A 13,085-nucleotide genomic window follows, 5' to 3' on the forward strand; every position below is an offset into this window, starting at 1 on the left:
TGTGAGCAAGGCCCGTGGCAGTTCTCTCAATGCACATTCAGAAGCTGATCATTGCTCACCCACCTCCACCCCCTCACCCTAGTTCAAGCCATTGATATCTCCATCCACATTTCTGCAGGTTTCCCTTCTGGCTCAGTTGGTAAAGAATCTGCCTGCAATGCAGGAGTTCTGGGTTCGATCTCCACTTTAGGAAGATCCCCTGGGGAAGGAAATGGGCAGCCACTCCAAGGCTCTTGCCTGTAGAATTCCATGGACAGAGGAGCAGGAAAGGCTGTAGTCCATGGAATTGCAAAGAGTCGGACACGATTGTGCGACTAGCTTCCACTTTCACTTTTCCACATTTCTGCAACAGCTTCCGCACTGGTCTCTCCCTGCCCGCCTTCCAGCTTCAGTTCATTCCCAACACTCAAGCCACAATAAACAGTTCAAACAAAAGTCATCCTGTTTCACTCCTCAGCTCAGAGCCCTCTATCTGATGGAGTATTAGTCACAAAAAAAAGGAAATTCCACCATTTGTGACAACACAGATAGAATTGAGGGCATTGTGCTAAATGAAATGTCAGATAGAGTAAGACAACTATGGTGTGGTGGGTATGTGGAATCTGAAAAACTCGAATGCATAGAAGCACACGGTAGGTTGGTGGCTGCTGGGGGCTGGAGGGTTGGGAAAATGGGGAGATGCTGGTCCAAGGGAACGAAGTTCCAGCTATAAGATGAATAAGTCATGTCCAGCATGGTGACTGTACTTAACAACGCTGATTTCATTCTTGAACGTTGGTGAGAGAATAGATCTTAAAATGTTCTCACCACACGGAAAAATAATTATGTGAAGAGATGGAAGTGTTAAATACGTGTATGTAAGTGTATACGTGTTGAGTATATGCTAAGCGTGTAAGTGTATCAAATCACAATGTTATGTCAGTTACAGCTCAATAGAGCTGGGGGGAACCCCTCTTGAGGCTGTCCACCTTACTCCGAGTAAAAAACAGACTTGGAGGAAAAGATAGAAACTAGGGTAAATTTTAACAGATGGCATTTGTCAGCAATTAGTGGGAGTGAAGCTTCTCTTTTAGCAGATGGGTGAATGTTCTTGTAACCAAACTCTATGATTTCTTCGTTATCATGGAGACTTTGAATAAATAACAACCACCAATTTAAAACTGTATCTTTGAGCATCCCCTGGAAGGGAAGGAATATTTAGTGTATTCAGCACATATCAAATGAAATGGCCAACTTGCAAATCCTAGATTTAGTGATCCTCAGAGACACAGGACAGAAAGAGGAAAAGGATTCACTTAATTTCATTCACATTTGTGCTTTAAAAAAAAAAATCATTCTATTGGGTAGAATTTGAAAAGGGCGTGATTTTAAGAGTTCAAAACAGACAGGGAAAAGCATATAGGAATTAATCAAGAGTTTGCTGCCACTGAAACCTCAAAGGGACTCAGATTTTCCCCGGATACAAGGTCTGAGTCTTAAGTATGTTCCTTCACCAATGAGGTAGGTAGTGACTCAGGACACTGACTGTGCTCTGTCAAAACACACACACTATCACTTTGCAGTCGCAGCAGAATGAAGCGCTAGAGGACAGGATTCTTTAGGCTACACACAGGGTGGTAAGGCTGGGCCCTTGTAATTTCACACAGGAAAACCTTTCTCCTTATCTCCGGGGCTCTAAACGGTGTCATCAATTAAAGCTTTCGAGGTTAATTTCTAACACTTAATCAAGAAGCAAGACGTTTCTCATCTGTATCCTCTGCTCTCTCACTGGGACAGTTTATTCCTTACTTTATAACTTGCATTCTCTTTTATGAAAGAAGAAAGAACTGATCATACAGAACCGTTTGTGGTTTCAAGTATCAAGAAGTGTCCCAACAGGCCCAATCTTTGCGGGAGCCACAGAAATAGATCCTTTATAGCGTCCAGAAGGACACAGAGAAACGTGCAAGGTCACTTCAAATTCCCCAGATGCCAGTAGTTACAGACAGAGGAACACGGGCTGGGCAGGGATGCTTCCTGTCTGTTTCATCACCACCATAGGTGGCTCAGATGGTAAGGAATCTGCCTGCAATATGGGAGACCTGAGTTCAGTCCCTGGGTTGGGAAGATCTCCTGGAGAAGGGAATGGCTGCCCATGTCATTTTTCTGGTCTGGAGAATCTCACAGACTGTATAGTCTATGTGGTCACAAAAAGTTGGACATGACTGAGGACTTTCACTTTCCTACTTTCATAAGCAGATTATAATTTGTCAAAGTATGTTTTTTTTTAAAAAATTGGCTGCACTGGGTCTTAGCTCTGGCACATGGGATCTAGTTCTCTGAGGCGTCTGCCTGCAGTGCAGGAGACCTGGGTTCGATCCCTGGGTCAGGAAGATCCCCTGGAGAAGGAAATGGCAACCCACTCCAGTACTCTTGCCTGGAAAATTCTATGGACTGAGGAGCCTGGTAGGCTACAGTCCATGGGGTCACAGAGTCGGACGAGACTGAGCAACTTCACTTTCACTTTCTTTCCACCTTCCACAGTAGATTTGTGGCCCTTTCTATCGGCTGCCCAGAGGTTCTACCCACTCCTTACCATCCTGCGTTGAGGGTTTTTTTTTTTTGAGATGGCAGCTCAGTCAGTAAAGAATCTGCTTGCAGTGCAGGAGACCCAGGTCCAACCCCTGGGTTGGGAAGATCCCCTGGAGAAGAAAACGGTAACCCACTCCAGTATCCTTGCCTGGAGAATCCCATGGACAGAGGAGCCTGGCCGGCTATGGTATATGGGGTTGCAAGAGTCAGACACGACTTAACGACTAAACCACCACCACCACAGCGGGGAGGAATTTAGGCTGAAACCCAAGAGTGAGATAACTTGCTATGAGTTGCAGAAGAGCACATGTATATATACCTACATTTACCGCTCCATCCAGAACCAACGTTCAAGACAAGAACTCTTCCCCAGGGGCCCCACGAGGGCCAGGGTCAGCCTCATGTGTGCTGTGCATGCGTGTGTCTCTACCCTGAGTTAATCCTGGACTTCATCTCCTGTCTTCTGGGCCCCCGAGGCTGTGAGAACTAAAGGTTTCCAACTTGCATTTAAACTTTTTAGATGCTGGGCATTTCTTATCCTCTCATCAGCTCATTTAAAATATCTTTTTTTTGGGGGGGGGGGGGTCCAACATTTTGCACCATTTCTAGCTGGATGGTACATCTTGCGCTGTAAGTCAGAGCAGTTATAAAACCAACAGTTCTCTCTCAAGTACGTGAAATAAAACATACAGAAACGTCAATGGGTAAAATTCAGGTTTTATTGCTTATTACATCATTCCATACAGTTTTACGTAAACAGACTTTGAGAAAATATAGTGGGAGTATTAACCAGATGACGGCGACCTTGGTGAGGATGTTCAAGTGCTTTACATAAGGCAGGAAGAGGCGCCACTGCCACCGTCAGCCCCGGAATTTGTACACTCCATATAAAAAGAGTAAAAATAGTTCATTGGCATTTAACTAGCATTATTCTTTGTAATCTATGAGCCACGACACACCTGAATGATTTCAGAATCTTCTGCATAAAACAAAGCATTTTTTCCTACTAGCAGATGTAGCAGTTTCAGCTTCTTCGAAAAACAAGCAAATTGGCACAACATAAACCACGCCCACAACATGAAGACAAAAGTTAGTGTGTTCCAGTGGTCCTGGATTTTGATGTCTCTGTCGGACTAATCCAAGCAACACAAATGTAATTCGGCATTTAAGAATGAGACTGAGTTTCTTCCTGTAGTTATGCTTACGTTAGAATTCAAGCGATTTCACTGACGCCTATGTGAACCTAGCAAAAACCACGGCTACAACAATCTGCTCTTTTGCTAAGGAAACGTCTTTAAAAGTTTACTATTCGTTAGAAACTTAGACCCAAGCTGCACAGGTATAACTTGAGGGACCAAGAGCCAACCTTTCCAGAAACCACGGCAGTAGTCTAAGTATTTTTGAAGCTGGGGAGCATATGCTATCTCACATACATGTCAGTAACTTCCTGGTAAAACTGCACTAATAGCTTCCTCTGTTAATGACTTAAAAAAAAAAAAAAAATTCCAGCAAGTACTACAGTTCAGCATTTGAAAGATTTCCAAGTCTATTTGTACATGGATGCCCGGGCTGAGACATACATTTGGGTACTGGAAAAGCAACAAGGCTTAAAATGCGGTTTTATGTGAAACCACTTAGAAGAACTCAGTTACCAAACAACTAAAAATACACAATGGATAAATAGGAATTTATTAAAACCGCTGTCTTTAACAATATAAAAATTAAATATTAAGGCATCTTTTACTCCCATCTAGGTATATGCAGCAAAGAGAAATGGTTTAAATAGGAACCAGCACTTCTATTCAAATATTTTCTAATGTATTTGGCAGATCTTTTAATTTTTTTCCTTTCTCTGATTCCATGTATCATTGAAAGCTCTCAGGATCAAACATCATTACCCAAATCAAAAGTATTAACAGATATACATTTCTTAAAAAGCAGTTCACCCCTGAAAAATAAAAAGGACCTAGAAAGAATATTACGTATAAAGTTCAAATACTAGTATTTAAATTTCTCTGAAGCAATTTACACTTCAGTAATTAAGAGAAAGAAGGAACAAAGACTTAAAGACGAGAAGCCTGTTAATACGGATCATACTGTGAAAACACTGTTCACTCACTGTTCTCCACTGGGATAAGAATTTGCAAAGGCTGGAAACCCCTTTAAAAAATATCACATCCACTGGAATAAGATCACATAAATTGACATCGATTATTTGTAACTCCTTGTATTTGTCCGTTTATAATTGGTTCCATAAAGTATACTAAACAGTAACATTTTCACCTTTTATTAAGGCAAGTTTGTGAAAATAATTTAATACAACCAGATTCCCTTCATGAACTTTCAGCTTTAAACATTTTTTTTTACGTAAGAAACATACAAAACAATTGTTTTATAAAAAGCCACCTCGATACCAGAAAAGAGTAATGAAAGATTTTGAACCCCATTTACTTATTAAAGGATGCTCTTTCTTCGTCTCAGATCCCAAGGGCTATTCATCGTCTTTAGAGCCAGTTTTGCTCAACTACAAAAAAAGATGAAAACAAATATTCAACAAGTTTAAGCTATCGTCTTATCTGAGTTCACTTTTTCCACTTAAAATCAAAAGTCAACCCACTCCAGTGTTCTTCTCTGGGGAATCCCAGGGATGGGGGAGCCTGGTGGGCTGCTGTCTATGGGGTCCCACAGAATCAGACACGACTGAAGTGACTTAGCAGCAGCAACATTTATAGTTAACAGAACAGGCAACAGCGTTCAGGTAACTTGTACCACCTAAAGATTTCACCACGTGGAAATACTAACACTTTTAAAATTCAGGCTCAACTACTTTAAACATGATTCTTTGATAATATAACCTCAACAGAAAGAGGGAAAAAAATTCCTTAAAGCTTTCCAAGAAATAAATTGGAACCAAGAGTATACAAAAGGTGCCATTTATAAAAGGAATGATATTTTTGTGTTTTTTTAAAAAAACAATAAATTCTAAAAATTTTAAATTGTGGTAAAAAAAAACCGTATTAAGATTTATCATCTTAACCAGGCAATTCTTAAAATTTTGAAAATGGTACAACTCTTAAATTGCAGGGTCAGCCTTTTGCCCAAGAAGACGATAAGAAATAAAGATCAACCTCAAATCTCGTGGGTAGGGTTTTAGACCACTGCGGTAAAGTGAACATCACAATAAATCAAGTCACACAGATTTTCTGGCTTCCCAGTGAATGTAAGTTATATTTACACTATACTGTTGCATTATGTGTAAAAGAACAATGCACATACCTTTATCAAAAAATACTTCATTGCTAAAAAATACAAACCCTCGTCTGACAATGCTAGATTGCCACAAACCTACAATTTGTACAAAACGGTATCTATGAAGCAGAATAAAGTGAACTGCAGGAAGATGAGGTCTGTCCATACTGAGTTTCTTTATTCCAAGTGCAGTTCATGGCTCCTCACTCTCAGATGACTGTGTACTTGGTTTTAGAACCACATCAATTGCTTCAAATAGTTTCTATAGAAAAGGCCCAAACAGCTGGCTTCAAAATAAACTTTAAGAAAACACTGCTTTTAAATCACCCGTATTTGTGGGTCCTCATTGATCCTAATTTTGGATCACAGGAATTATTTCACATAGCACAGTGACACTAACTGGCATAAAAACTCATTTCACAAAGTCCCAGATAGGGCATTAACTCGCTGTGTTAAGGATCTGTTGACGAGGAATCCAAGACAAACGCTGAGAGAAGTGGGCCGAAAAGCCCAAGTGGAAAGTAAACAATTCTGTACAACAGAAACAAAAAACCTTTCTTGAGGATGGTGGGCAACCCCATTCAGGGGTTTGTCCTAAAAAAAGTACTTCACCTCCACTGAGAAATCAAAACACTCCTTTTCGTGACTTGTTCCTTCAAATTCCGTATTATCTATAACTTAGAGTTATGTTTTACATAAACAGTCACCCTTTATTGTAGTTACAACTCACTTCTACAGATTTTTCACTATTTAAAAAACCAAAACCTAAAACTGAGGGGCTAGGGAAGAGAAAAATGTGAAGGATATTTCAAAAATACTTACATGCTGAATGTGAAAAAGGAAACACAGACATCAGGGTCCAATGCAAAGATTGATGGGGGAGAAAATGGAAGATGTGAATTTCATTACTTGACAGCAGTAACTGTAACAATCTTATGAAGAGGAGAACAAAATGTTACAAACCTTCACCACATCAACCCAGTTCCATCCCCGAGGAAGTTCTCCTTTGTGATCTAGGGGAGAAAAACGGTAACTTTATTGCTAAGAACAATCAGTAATACTTAAACTTAAATACGATTTTTCTATACTATTCTATACCACAAATGGATTAAAAATTTAAATCATTTATTATTAAGGAGGAAAAACACCCTATCGTCATTCTGCACTGAAAGCACTGTTCCCCTGGGAGTACTTGCAAGGCGTTTTAGATGTTACTGCCTTTCTTATTTATCCTCTTCCCATTCAAGACAAAACCTGACATCACGGAAAAAAGATGGAGGTGAGCTGGTAATGCCAGGAAGAGAAGCTAATTAATTTATTAGTCTGATGCCCTTGCACAACTTCCCTGCTTTATATAAGGTCCCCGCTTAATGAAATAAGTTGTGTCACTATGCTGTTCTGTGAGTTATATAAATAGATCAATTACAGAAAAAATCTGTTATTTATTGTATTATGATCTGATGGTAGACCAGACTTCATTTCAAATGAAAGCTGTATTTCAAAAAAAAATGTCAACAATATACTTATCTGTCATAAAGGTAAACAAACAGGAAAATCCCAAACATGTCAGAGACGGTACCGGTAGGACACATATTTGTTCACTATTCTCATATTCTACAGTATTCAGACTGATGTACACTTGGCCACTTTACCTTCTTCTTAAATGCTTCTCTCTTGTGGTAGTTCAGTTCGGTCACTCAGTAAAGTAGTAGTAAATATCTTCAATATGTATTTGTGACTTAAAACTGTCTCTGATCCAAATGGTTTAAGAATAAAGAGTGCAGAGAACCAATATTCTAAATCTAAATAATACTTATTAGGCACCCATATCACATCAAAAAGCAGTCAAGTGTATCATAAAAGAAAAAAAAATAACACAAACCTGTTTTATCTGCCAGCTTACGTTTCTGGGCTTTTGAAAGTTGTTCCTTTTTATCTTTTTTCTTACTTGATGGAGCTGTATTAGGAGTTTCAGCTGAGATGATATTGCTTATGGATGTCTAGAAAAAAAGAAATAATTCTTAGACTCTTGCCTTAAAACTTACTGAATTAAACTAAATATGCCCACATCCTGAAATGAGCTGACAATTTTTAGGTTTGTGAAGTAAAAGACTCTTTAATTATTATGTTCATTAATCTGGTCAGGAAGCTCAGCACATGACTGGTTTTACTCCCCTAAAAGTTCACACCGAAGGACATAATATTGTTACACTGTTATCACCAGATCCTTGAGAAAGAAGATCTGATACCAGGATTATCCTAAAGCTCTGAAGTGCCGAGGTAATTTTACAACTCAGTTCATTTGCTATTATTTGAAAGCTTAAATATGTCTTTAGAAAAATCACTGTGTGCCTACTTAGAGCCTTCTGGTTCCCAGAGGAAATGAAGGAAAATTTTTAAATATTTGAGTTCATGGAGTCAGAGAGACAAAACTGAAAATGCTTACCAGGTGCCAAGCATTGCTGTAAAGGTTGTACATATATCACTCATTTGATTCTGAGTACAATCTTATGAAGTAACTACTATTATAACTCCCATTTTACAGATGACAAAACTGAGCACAGCAAGATTAAGAAAGCTGCCTAAAGTCACACAGCAAAGAGTGCATTCTCAGGGCCACAAGGTCTCGCTTCCAGTGCAGGAGTCACCGCCCTTCTCTGCTCCTCTAGCTGCCTCTCAGGGTCCAGCTGTAACTATCATTTTGAATGTAATACAAAATCTCCTCCCAAGCTGTCCTGGTGGCTCAGTGGTAAATAATCCACCTGCCAATGCAGGAGACACCGGTTTGATCCCTGATCCGGGAAGATCCCACAAGTTGAGCAGCAGCTAAATCCGTGTGCCATAACTACTGAGCCTTGCTCTAGAGCCCAGGAGCTGCAACTGCTGACGTGCAAACGCTGAGGAGCCCCTGCTCCACAAGAATAGAAGCCGCCACAATGAGAAGCCCATGCACCGCAATTAGGGAAAAGCCTATGCAGCAAGGAAGACCCAGCACAGCCAAATAAATAAATAAACTAAAAAAACCCCACCAAAAACAAAGTCTCCTTCCAATTAAAAAAATAAATAAATAAGTAGTAAAAATGAATCACTAGTAGCATAAAACCAAAACAAACAAAACGTGGCAAAGTCGAATCCCCTGCTCACAGCAGAATGAACGGGATGATGGTTCTCCATGAACTGCTCCTTATTGTCCTTGGCGTATTCAAACAACGTGTAGGTCATGGCCGTCCCGAGGTGGACTTCCACTGCTTCCTGTAACTTGGCTAATATGCTCTGTTTTACATCTGATGATCTGCAATGCACAAGAAATACACCGCTAAGAGAAAAGTAAAAAAGGGAGTTACCATGACTGAAATGACAACGTAACAGTACTTACATGGTGTTGTTAAAAAAGGCATTCATGGATATGATGGGAGGTGTCTGCGGATAGGTTTCTGTCCAGGAAATCTCTATGAGGAAGGCTTTGGGATCCCCATTTTCACCTATCTGAAGAAAAGGGGAATCTTAGGCTTGTAAAAAGTTCTACAAAAACAGAATATTAAATGATGATTGTTAAAATGATGACCTCAAAAGCTTGTGATCAGATCGGAAATGTCGTTATTTTTAAAAGTTCAAGGGGATGAGCTAAGTAAGACCCTGTTGAGGGTGAGGGCAGTGTAAACGTGTGTGACTTTTAACCCACTCTGAGCCTGTTTTAACAGCTTTGGTTGATGTCCACGGCCTGCCTCCAGTCTTTCCCAGCAGCAACTATATATCTTATACGTACAGTTTTTATACCATCAAAGCTTTCTGAGGACAAAGAGAAGATATCAACCATGGACAACAGGAAGAGAATAGATAAAATCCACACACTTGAAATACCTCATCTTTCTCTTCAGTTTTCCAACTGCTAAATTATAATAGACATTAGGAACATGTAAATGGATAGGCATTAGTTAGCACAATCTCAAGAAACTAGAAAATGAAATGTAAAATTCAGAGAAATAAAGAAAGGGCAGAGAGAGAAGGAAGGAGGGCCTTAGCCTGGGCAACAACTCCTAAGTTTTTATCTTTTTATTTATTCTATTTTTGAGGTGTAATTGAAATAGATTATGTTAATTTCAGGTGCACGACATAATGGTTTGACATTTCAATACACTGCAAAATGATCACCACAATGAGTTTAGTTAACATCCACCAACACACACAGTTACAGGGGTTTATTTTTGGTTATGATGAGAACTTTTATGATCTACTCTCTTAGCAACTTTCAAATACACAATAGGGATTATCAACTGCAGTCATCATGCTGTACACAATATCCCCAGGACTTATAATTGGGAAGTTTATATCTTTCAACAGCCTATTTGACCTGAGTTGCTTAAAGATCTCTTTTTTTTCTTTTGCTTTCCCCAGCTTTTTATTTTGAAAACGTTTACAGAAAAGCTGGAATAAAACCATGAACACCACGCACACTTCACTGCATACAAATCCATCAGTGTCTACACGATAGGACACTCACATATCCTGCAACATCCTCAGTGAGTAACTGCTGGTGTTAGCGCAGACATCGGGGGAGGACGGGGGGCTCTCCATTCACTAGGGTAGGGAGGCCATGAATGGGGAAGTCTGGGGAGGTGACTGGATGCAAAGAGAAGGGCCCAGTGCTTAACTTCACTGTTACCTTTGGCCACTAAGTCTCTGTTGTTCTATATGTGGGGTGATGTGAGGACTGTGGAGCTTGAAAGGGAACTGAGAAGCAGTGAGCAGAGAGGGGAGTTTCTGAAGGAAATAACTATAAAGGATTTATTTCCTGTGAGGTCAGTAACAATCATGCATAAGGATCAATTTATTTTAAATGGTGACAATGTCAGCAACCATAAACCTTTCTTAAGTCTTTTACGAAAAAACCTTCCCCTACCACCCGCCACTACTTAACAGTTTGGATAAATGGTCTATATTATTTGTTTATGAAGTCAAATACTGGTGCTGTTCCATGCTGAAAATTATAAGCAACCTGTGTTTTAAAGAAAAATTGACATTTCATATATGTGAAAAATATTCACACGTGTTGATAATACAGAACTACAAAAATAACAACTTTTCTTGACTAAGCTGTAAAGCAGTAAGAAGAAAACTAGGCTTGGCCTAGAGACCTGGATTTTAACCCTAACATTTATCAATATCGCTGTGGAAACTTGGGAAGTCAGGGCTGAGATGCTATCTTTAAGATTAGAAGGTAAAAACCACAATTTCTAATGTTTCTTCCATTTCTAATACTTTATATTTCTCTTATACTAAACACATTTAACTTAGTTTGAAAAAGCTTCTGAATTAAGTTTTCAAAGTTTGAAAATAACTGATGTCATGGTGATGAGTTTTCATTTTCATTTAAATGTGTCAGCAAATCCAAAGACATAGTAAATGTAAGCCACTAAATTAAAAAAACAAAAACAAAAAGCCAGCATTTTAAAAAACAACTTCCCAACAAAGTAGCAAGTGCTCCTCTTTATGTTAGGTCTTACCCTGTATTGAAATGAAACTGGACTTAATTCCCGGAAACTTTCATCTCCTTCATAAATAGAGCGTAACGCCTCCAGTTCCATCTGAAAGAAATGAATTAAAAGGGTTTTGTTTAATCGTACAAGTGGATTAGAAATAGAACATAAACTTATAATATGTCCACGGTCACACAATTCTAGACGACTGAAGGAACTAATAAGAGTGAATGAATGGAGAAAAGCTAAAAGGAACCAGTCAGTGTGAGAAGAGGAGGTCTGAAAAACTGGGCAGGAAAATGATCTCCAAACATCTGAAAATCGGTCCTATGAAAGAAGAATCGAGTTTTATTGTTAAATGGAGATCTGGTTCTCACCGCAGGAATTTTGCTTCAGTATATCTGAGACAGAGAGCAGGCATCTGTTTTACTAACAATTGCCCAAATGGTTCTAGGTGGTGGTCCCTGGGCCAAACTGGAAAGAACATTACACTGTACGCTGCACGCTTCACAGTAAGAACTGTTCAAGCCTTAGCTTAGAAACTAACCTGGCAAGAGTATTTTAGAAGCATTTGGACGTCATGGCTTGTGGGTCTTCTTTAAAGGTAACTTTCAACCCCGAGATTCCATTACTTCTATCATACACTGATAAAAGTGCTAACTTTCAAGCAGTATATTCTAAATGAAGAGTGAGATTGGGATTATTTATCTAGGAGACTGGGATTCTAGACCCGATTTTACCACAAACTCACTGTGCAGCCCTGGGACTGTCACTTTATGTTTGTAGACCCTTCTTCTCATCTGTACACATTACACATTTAGAAGCTCCCTCTAGAGATGACCTGGAGCATCCCTTCCAACTCTCACGTCATATGATTCAATGTCAAGGTGGCATTTCATTAGAAAATACTTGAGTGTAAACCATACAACTACCCTAGTACATGGATGCTCAAAACAGACCTCGTATCTACTGGAAAACCATAAGGTGAATAAATGATTCCTTCCACCAAGCTATATGGCCAGAAGACACTAGGGTCATTACTTCCCGGCACCAGAAATTTAACTAACTCAATTAACTTTCTCTGCCGGTCAACAACAGATTCTAAGATGTAAACGAGATAGGATTCTAAGAAGCCTAACTCGGAACGCGGGCGCTAAACAACTCCGGGGTTTAAGGCCAACCAAGTGCACCAGCTTGCGGGCCAAGGACACTTGCCCTTATTCTCAAGAGCCCCGGAGATGGGGGGCGGATCCCCGGCTTTGCAAAAATCCAAAACTGCGGGGCGGGTGGGGGTGGTGGTGGAGAAAAAGCAGAGGCGGGCCCCCACCCCGGCACGCGTACCGGGGCCTCTCCCCGCAGGACGCCGACAAACTTGGGGCTGCTCCAACCAGATTGCCGCCTTGGGGGCTAGGGGCACGCGCGGGCGGAGAGGGGCACCGCGCCTGCGCGGGGAAGGGGCGTCGTGCCCGGACTCACCTCCTGGTCCTCGTTGGCACCCATCGCCCCAGTCACGGGGCGCACAGCGTTTCGTGACAACGAAAAGGAAGCAAGGGCCGTGGCCCCGAGGCCGGGCCGCTCCCTCTCCGGCTCCCTGGGCTGCTGAGACACACACTTCGCGCGGCAGAAGAAGAGTCGCGCGCCCCCGATGCCCGGGCTGAGCAAACCCGTCGGGCCGCTGGCTGGGGACGGGAGGCCGCGACAGCCGGGACGCCGGGAGGCTTGGATGAGAGGCGGCGGGGCGGTGACCACAAAAGCCCCGCCCTCTCCTCCTTCTCGCTGCTCCTATTG

General features: G+C 40.8%; 1 protein-coding gene across 3 annotated transcripts; it reads right to left on the reverse strand.

The window, feature by feature from the left end:
* Positions 1-3,268: 3,268 nt before the first annotated feature.
* RWDD4 (RWD domain containing 4) lies at positions 3,269-13,050 on the reverse strand. Of its 3 annotated transcripts, none has more exons than XM_027530202.1 (8): positions 12,774-13,050; positions 11,325-11,405; positions 9,197-9,306; positions 8,965-9,112; positions 7,703-7,820; positions 6,784-6,833; positions 6,643-6,645; positions 3,269-5,095 (listed from the first exon to the last, which is right to left on the reverse strand). In XM_027530202.1, exons 1-8 carry the CDS (start codon positions 12,795-12,797, stop codon positions 5,063-5,065), a joined length of 567 nt encoding a protein of 188 aa, XP_027386003.1. In that variant the 5' UTR covers positions 12,798-13,050; the 3' UTR covers positions 3,269-5,062. The 3 variants fall into 3 exon arrangements, with proteins under 3 accessions (XP_027386003.1, XP_027386005.1, XP_027386004.1); XM_027530204.1 differs by having other exon boundaries at positions 9,197-9,302; positions 12,774-13,031; XM_027530203.1 differs by lacking the exon at positions 6,643-6,645 and having other exon boundaries at positions 12,774-13,041.
* Positions 13,051-13,085: the final 35 nt, after the last annotated feature.

Source organism: Bos indicus x Bos taurus, chromosome 27 (assembly GCF_003369695.1).
Source record: "Bos indicus x Bos taurus breed Angus x Brahman F1 hybrid chromosome 27, Bos_hybrid_MaternalHap_v2.0, whole genome shotgun sequence".
NCBI classification, from domain to species: Eukaryota; Metazoa; Chordata; class Mammalia; order Artiodactyla; family Bovidae; genus Bos; species Bos indicus x Bos taurus.

What these genes read in the sequence shown, in the direction of transcription:
- RWDD4 (XM_027530202.1), bottom strand. Translation starts at nt 12,797, where the DNA reads ATGGGTGCCAACGAGGACCAGGAG. An exon ending in GTGCCAACGAGGACCAGGAG is followed by an intron (nt 11,406 to 12,773) that starts GTGAGTCCGGGC and finishes CATTTCTTTCAG; the next exon opens with ATGGAACTGGAGGCGTTACG. An exon ending in ATCATCCCGTTCATTCTGCT is followed by an intron (nt 7,821 to 8,964) that starts GTGAGCAGGGGA and finishes CTTTTTTTCTAG; the next exon opens with ACATCCATAAGCAATATCAT.